Here is a 7,714-nt window from a genome sequence, read left to right on the forward strand (position 1 = left end):
TTTTTTGTGGAACAGAAATAGTTGCATGCAGCCAAGTTTTTTCATCCAGATTCAAGTTTTTACAATAAAAGAACGTTGGAATGGAAAGGATTCAACTTCTTTCAAGCTTAACAACATTGTAGACCCAAGTATTTGTTTACTTACTTGTATTAATTCACCTGAGTTATTGCACGTGGTTTGTTTTTCTTATTATATCCTGCTGCCAAAGCAAAACCCACAACCACACGGTGACCCAACTGGTTCTAAAGTCCAAATAGCCGATGCCTCCACAGAGAGATAATAGGATTCTATTGGAGAAATTTACCAGCATTTCCACTGGTGACTAAAAACGTACATTTGGACAATTCTTAAATGGATTCAGATTTTTCACTTTGTTGGGAACGTTTCTACGTTGGTTCTTGGTCTCTTGTCTTCATTTTGCAGCAGGAAGTGTAGAGATTTCACTGTAGAAATATCTGCTTTCTCCAAGGTGTTTTCCTTTTCAACACTTGATGCACGGCCACAAATAGTATTTCTTTCTTAACTCCTTCATGTTTTCATATTTGCCTTCCTTTCACAGGGCGGAGAAGGTGGCTGAAATCGCCTCCTGGTTGAAAAGTCATCCAGTCAGCTCCACCAGTCGGGCGTCATGCGACCTCCAGGTTCTGGACTCCGCCATTGTGGAGAAGATCGAGGAAGCCGTGGAAAAGACCAAGGTGAGCGTCTCGTCCTGTGATTTGCTCCTTCCGATCCCAAAGCGTCGTCTTTGTCCTCGCCGCATCCGTCTCACGGTAACTTCTCCTCCCTCAGGTGAAGAAGAGCACCAAGAAAGTCCGCGTGACGGTCAAGCCTCATCTCCTGTTTCGGGTCAGCAACGCCTCCTGCTGGTTTGTTGTGTTGCTGGTTGCTATGCGGTGAATAAAATGCGATGCTGCTTGTGCGTAGCCCCTGGAGCAACAGCAGGGCGTGGTCCCAGACCCCGACGCAGAGTACCGGCTGTTTGACAGAGTCGTCAACATCAGGGAGAGCTTCACCGTCCCGCTGGGACACAGAGGGACGATCATCGGCATTAAAGGAGGTAGAAACACTCAACCTTGCATGTAATCTAGATGTAGACAAAAAAAAAAGATGTTACTTCAAGAACATCAATCATTGTGTCTTCAGCGGACCGCGAGGCTGAGGTTCTCTATGAGGTTCTGTTTGACGAGGAATTTGCTGGAGGTCTTAACATCAGGTGAGTTGATGTGCTTTTAGGGGTTTTTTTTAGTGGTGGGGGTGTTGGTAAATGTTGGTAAAACTAAGAAAAAAAAACAGTTGGTTCAGGTCTCTAACATTTTTCTGAGCAGAGATGAAAGGCAGGAGAAAACCAGCTGTAAGAGATCACAAATTCATGAAGCCTATGAATAATGAGTAAATTAAGTCCAACTGTACGGATATCAGAGTCACACTAAGAAAAAATTGTACAAAATAAAATTACAAGTTTAAATATTACCAGAATAAAAAGAAAATGTTGTAATATCATGACTTTATTCTCATAATTTAGTTTTATTTTCTTAGTGTGGCCCTCATACTCTGTGGTACACCTGTTCCTAGTTTAGTGTAATTTTCCTGTGAAATTAGTGAGGAAACATCATGAAGACCAAGAATTGAATCGCCGTGTTCAGGATTAAAGACGTGGCGGCATTTAAAACGGAACGCGAAGCTCTGAGTGTCTCAATAAGCGCCATTTAAGCTCGCAGCCAGACATGTTTGCAGTTTCCCAGCAGGCGCTGCTCTGGTCAGATGAGACCAAAAACTCGTCCCGTCTCTCTGCTCAGGTGCACCTCCCCCCGCGGTTACCGCCTCCCTCCCTGCGCCCTCATCAACCTGTCCCACGGCACCCGGCTGGACCACGGCTCCCACAAACTCACCGCCATCGTCAAACCGCAACCGTCCACCAGCGCCAACTTCAGCATGCAGCGCCTGGTGGGCCTCAACCACTCGCCTCGCTCGCCCTTTGTGCCCACCCAGGTGAGAGAGGGAACGACTGCAGACGTTATGCGTGATGAAGTAATCCTCGATTTTTAACTGCTTCACCTCCTTGTCTGCAGCACAACAAGAACACCGTGGCGCCTCAGGGTAACAAAACCCCATCTAAAGGTCCCAACCAGAAACAACAAGCTAAGGTAAGTACCACGTGTTGCTTCATGTACGTCAGCTCGATTAAAACAGCGTAAAAACTTGTGTTTATGTCTCCATCCAGTCTAAGGAGGAGTACAGTAACGTGTGGCAGTCGCTCCAGAAGACCGGTCCTCCCAGCCAGCCTCCAGCTCACTGGCACAATAATGTTGGTGTCTTTGTTTTGTTTTTGTTGTGTTTTTTTTTTTTTTGTTTTTTTTTGTTTTGTTTTTTTTGTTGGAAAAGATGACMAGATAACCATTTTTCTTACGGTGGTTAATTTGAACTTTTCTGATTTTTAGGAAGCGGCTTTACAACAGGGAAAGAATCAGCGCTCCAGTAAAGCTGTGAGTAAACACAGATGCTTCACAACGAGGCAAAACTTCCTTAAGAAGTTTGTTAGAATTCTACTTCAAAGTAATTTAATAAACTACAAGAAAATGATCTTTTAATTCATAATGAGCAATAACCAAAATGATCTGTTGAACGTAAGGAATTTTAATGAAATATACATACAGTGGAAAATGAAAAATTATCTTTGTAATGAAAAGAATTTAGAGTAGCGATGTCTTTGAATCGATTTCATGAGCTACTTTCAGGTTAAGTCCAGAACTTTGGATTAATGTAGAAAAAGCACATTTTAATTGACTGAAAGGTAACGGCAACACATCATGCCCCAATATACTATTCAAAAACAGAGAAATTAAATCATTATTAGTCCGTTGAGGTTTACAAAACAGCTCCTAAGGCTTTGGGGCTCGGGTGAACCGCAGTGAGAACCATCCACCCAATCAGGGCTGTTTTCATAAAACTACCTGTTAACAAACTTAAAATATTAATAAATAGATAATTCGACGAGTGCTTAAGTTAAATAATATTGAACATCTTTTTGCAATAATTTAATTCGCCAGTATACAGGTAAAACTGCTCTGATTATATTTAAGCACACTACTGTTCTATTTAGGAGCTTCAGTACCACATACAAAGTTACGGTGGGCTGGATTTGAGCCCCCGGACCTCCAGTTTGACACACACGCTCTATAAGAAGGAAACACACTCTGTTTGTTTTTGCAGATTCCAGCCGGTGGCATCAGACTATTAAAGAAAAATGAAGACGTCAGCTCCTTTTTCCCTCCGAAGAACACAGCTAATAAGGTTCAAGCAAACACAAACTTCTGCTGACATCTTTATGTTTCCATTATGTTTAAACAAAAAAAAAAAAAAAAAACACTCCTTGTGTTTGGCACCGACAGGGCACCACTGAGTTTGAGGATCTCATTGCAAACCTAAAGATCTCCCAGGGCAACCAGCAAACACCACCGCTTCCTGCCCCTCCGGAGGAACCCAGCAACCAGTCAGACGGCCCGTTGTCCCCCCAGTCCTTCGCCATGGTATGTACAGAAGGTTATGATAAAAATAGTCATACACTGCAAAAAATACAAAATCATATCTAGTAATTTTAGTCTAGTTTCCAGTGCAAATATCTTATACTTCAAGTAAGACAAACTCACTCACTAACTTTTCAGCAATGTATAGAGGCTTGTTTTAATTAAATAATTCCTTAATATTGAAGAAAAAGTACATGTTCTATTGGCAAACAAATTAGCTTAGAACGTGGGAAAATGTTTTAAGTTATTCTACCAGTGGGACTAGCACTTTTTCATCAATATTAAGGAATAAGTTATTTAAAACAAGCGTCAGTATTTTGCTAAAAAAGTTGCTTATAATTTAGTTTTGTCTTATTTCAAGTTTGCTAAGATATTTGCATAAGAAACTAGACAAAAAATAGTCATCAAGATTTTGTTTTTGCAGTGTACTAAAAAGCCTGAGGCTGAATGAGTTTTTTTTTTTTTTTTTTTTTTTTTTTGGGGTGGGGTTTTGTAGAAAGGAACCCTGGTTCTGAAGGAGATGCTGAAGATCGACGGCGCTGGAAAAGGAAGTCCAACAGACGCTGCTCCATCTGCTGGCCAACAGCAGAACAGAAGGCGATCAAGCAAGAAGCTGGGTACGTAGCTTCGCGTCTCCGCGGCAGCGCAGCGGGGAATCCGCGTTGACGTGTTTCTCGCTTGTACTCTTCTCCCCTCCAAGCTGCAAAAATAAACAACCCTCCTGGTGAATCCGTCACGCTGGCCTCTCCAGCACCGGCTGCCTCTGCTCACGCCGCCCTGGGCGGGAAGGTGTCAGAGCTGGCTTGTTTCTGCGTGGGCGTGGGCATGGCCCCGCCCGACTTCAGCTTTATCCGCAACCGACAGGTAACAACCGTCTCACAGCTCCCCCGCCTCGGATCCGGCCCTCGTTTCACGTTGGGATCTAACTTGTTGAGCTTCCCCGTTTGTCCCTCAAAGGGTCCGGTAGTGTGTCAGGTGAAGTTGTCCAATGGGTTAATGATTCACGGACCTCAGTGTCAGTCAGAAAACGAAGCCAAGGAGAAAGCTGCCTTCTTTGCCCTCCAAAGACTGGTAAATGCTTCACAATCTACTGAATAAGATCTCAGACTTCATTGTTTCATACTCTTAACATGCGACATGTCTGACTTCATGTTTACACGTAGAACTCTCTGGGCTCTGGGTTCCCCCTCCCTCCTCATCTATATCCGGGGATGGCTCAGATGCAGCCGCCGCCGATGGGAGCCATGCCGCCAGTGTTCAGCCAGCAAGGTCAGTGTGTTGCTCTTATCGTCTGCATCAGGGAGCCTCAATGGGTGCTTATGTGTTTAAATGTGAGAGATTCTGATATACGCCACAAGATTTATATATTTTTTTTATCTGGACAAAAGTAAAAAAAATAAATAAATCAGCCCAAAGGGATTGAGGGAACTCCTGTGCTTTTTTCCAAATCAGTCAGAAAACTTGGTTTAAGTTCTGCATGGTTTTGTTTTTGTGTTTTTTTTTTTTTAGGGCTTAAACAGTTAATCAGATTAATTGATGATTGAAATAATCGTCAACCATTGTAGTAATCGAATAATTGTCATCTCATAAAAAGGCAGTTCTGTGGAAGAACAGCAACTCCAAGCAGCAAAAAGCCATAACTGTACAAAAAATATACATTTAGCATTTAAGATTAAAAAAAAACTTTGTCTGTAAAATGTTTTACCCAGAACTCCTCAAATGGTATTGTTTTAACTTTTCCTGATTCTAATTCTGTAAACGCAAATCTCCTTTTCAGCACCTTTTTCTTTCTGATTATTAATTGGTTAATCCATAAAAGTAATCAGCAGATCAGCCACACGCTGTGTAGTCGCCAAATCGAGCAGAAAGCATTGAGCTTGTCACATAATAAAGCTAAAGTATTTTTTTGCTGCACAGTAAAGGAATTGCATTTTACCAATAAAATGTTTATCATTTGTACGGAGAATTAATTTGTTTTTTTGCATTTTTAATGTTGCACAAAATAGCCTTTAGCTGTTAAGTGAAAAATGTGCAGAATGTGCCATTTAAAAAGAAAAAATCTAAAGATTAAATAATCAGAACACTCGATAGAAAACTTGATCACTAAAATAATTAGTTGTAAGTAAAACAAACAAAAAAAGAATTACATTTACTTCTGCATTTTTAGCTTTAATTTTAATTTTGACCCGCCTGGAAGAATGTTCAGCAAATAACGTCTTGAAAAATGCTGTCAAATAATGAATCCATAACTTTCTCCCTGAACTGTCTTCTGTGCTCCTTGGTCTTCATGAGATTTATGTTTATCTAATGCTTTCTAACATTGTGTGTGTCTGCCATTTAAAATCTCAATAAAATAAAAAAACCTGTGAGACGTTAAGTGAGAAATGTAGTTTCTGTCCAGGCGGTTTGCTGCTGCCCTCTCAGGGCTTCGGCCCCTCCCCTCTGTGGGGGATGACCCTGCCTCCCCACCACCACCCCACCCAGCCGTTCTACGCAGCACCCGGAACCTTCCCCGGCGCCGTCCACACGCCGCCTGCCAACGCTCTACACATTGGGTCACACAACCAGTTCATCCCCTTACAGGTGAGCTGGAAGTAAAGCTTCAGCATTTCTGTGTCGTTTCAGTCGGAACCTCGTCCTCTGTTCATTCCCTCCGCTACTCCAAAACTAATTACAGGTGACTAAAAAACGAGCATCGGCCAACAAGAAGAACCAGGAAACCCGAGAGTTTTACAGCGCCGCCCAAACCGTTGCCAAGAACCAATCCCAGAAGGCCCAGAGCGCCGCTCAGTCGCAACCTCGGAACCAATCACAGAGCAGCAAACCACACGAGGCCAACAGCGACCCCTCCTCGTCCAGCCCCGGCCCGGCAGACGACGGCGTCTCCACCAAGACGGCGGTCCAGCACGCGCCTCCCAGACAGAGCACGCCCGCTGCAGGCCACGCCCCTAGCTCCGCCTCCAAGAGGAAGCACAGGAAGTTGGCTGTTAACTTTGAGGCAACTAAAGTATCAGAGTGAGCCGGGTCTGTGTTTCTGTATGCTGGAGGGGGGAGGAAGAAACTTCTTTCTTTGTTTTTTTTTCTTAAGTTTCTCTGAATCAAAAGTTCATCATCGTCTCTCGGCCATTTTATAACAGAAAGCCGGTTCTGGAATTACAATTTTTTATTTTTTATTTTTTTCATTTTAAAATCCGATCCAGATGAAATCAGTGCTGCAAATCTCCCTGAAATGCCTTTTTAAGCTTAATTATGCCCAGCGTGTTTTAAGCTAACAGGCAGCTGAGCAGATCTTTTATTATAATGTGCAATTGTAGGATTTCTTTCTAGATATATATATCTTTGCTAAAGTAAGATAGCATTGAGAATCAGTTTCACCTCACATATTGGACTGAGCAGAATTAGTTTTAACGTATTAGGAATGTACGGCACAACTAAAGAGGAAAGAATAATTAGACGGGATTTTTTTTTTTTTTTTTTAAAGTAAATCCTAAATATTTCAAACAGATTTGGGTTTATCAAAAAACACATCCAAACATCTGAAGACATTTCAACTTGAGGTTTGTCTAAAAAAAAAAAAGCATCCTGGAGATCTAGTTGTAGGTTTTTAAAAGGGCATTAAAATAAAGAGATGCACTTTAATGTTTTTTTATCATTTTAATAGTATTTTTAAAGTGACAAAAACCATTTAATTGCAACACTAACTGCAATTAATTTCCCACGGGGAGGCAAATTTACAGAAAGATCTCTAAGGTAAAACACTGCCTTAAAAAGTTGAACAAAAATATGCATTCAGTCAACACAAAACATTTTTCCTAGTTTTTTCTTCCTGTTGAGATTTGTGCATTTTGTAATTTTGTATTTCTTTAGGTGATTTTTATTCAACCTGCTTTGAATAATCCCCCAGGGCCACAATTAAATGCATTAAATAAATAAATCTTTAAATTTTATTTAGTTTTATAATTGAAGGTCCTGGGAAATAAGTTGCATTTCATAAACAAATAAATATGCTCCTAATTAATTGAATGTGTAAAAAAAATGCAATATTTAAATGTGAAATTCATTTTAAAGTTATATTTCTTTAGTTAATTTTTCCAATCTGATATAATGCTAATGTAACATTTGATTGGTTGAACTTCACAGCATGTCAGAACTTCACAGCATGTCAGATTATATTGTGAAAAGTCCCCTAC

At 41.1% G+C, this 7,714-nt stretch overlaps 1 protein-coding gene across 1 annotated transcript in view; it reads left to right on the top strand.

Moving 5' to 3' along the window:
• xrn1 (5'-3' exoribonuclease 1) overlaps window positions 1-7,707 on the top strand; it is a 22,435-nt gene extending 14,728 nt beyond the window's left edge. Inside the window, exons 26-41 of the mRNA XM_008432919.2 lie at window positions 560-695; window positions 790-846; window positions 925-1,057; window positions 1,144-1,213; window positions 1,797-1,989; window positions 2,070-2,144; window positions 2,222-2,305; window positions 2,439-2,483; window positions 3,211-3,291; window positions 3,390-3,527; window positions 4,021-4,141; window positions 4,225-4,388; window positions 4,482-4,595; window positions 4,688-4,793; window positions 5,926-6,107; window positions 6,202-7,707. Of these exons, the coding sequence (XP_008431141.1) occupies window positions 560-695; window positions 790-846; window positions 925-1,057; window positions 1,144-1,213; window positions 1,797-1,989; window positions 2,070-2,144; window positions 2,222-2,305; window positions 2,439-2,483; window positions 3,211-3,291; window positions 3,390-3,527; window positions 4,021-4,141; window positions 4,225-4,388; window positions 4,482-4,595; window positions 4,688-4,793; window positions 5,926-6,107; window positions 6,202-6,543 (2,041 nt within the window). The 3' untranslated portion in view covers window positions 6,544-7,707. The remainder of the gene's footprint in view (window positions 1-559; window positions 696-789; window positions 847-924; window positions 1,058-1,143; window positions 1,214-1,796; window positions 1,990-2,069; window positions 2,145-2,221; window positions 2,306-2,438; window positions 2,484-3,210; window positions 3,292-3,389; window positions 3,528-4,020; window positions 4,142-4,224; window positions 4,389-4,481; window positions 4,596-4,687; window positions 4,794-5,925; window positions 6,108-6,201) is intronic.
• The last annotated feature ends 7 nt before the right edge of the window (window positions 7,708-7,714 follow it).

Source organism: Poecilia reticulata, linkage group LG17 (genome assembly GCF_000633615.1).
Source record: "Poecilia reticulata strain Guanapo linkage group LG17, Guppy_female_1.0+MT, whole genome shotgun sequence".
In the NCBI taxonomy this organism is placed as follows: domain Eukaryota; kingdom Metazoa; phylum Chordata; class Actinopteri; order Cyprinodontiformes; family Poeciliidae; genus Poecilia; species Poecilia reticulata.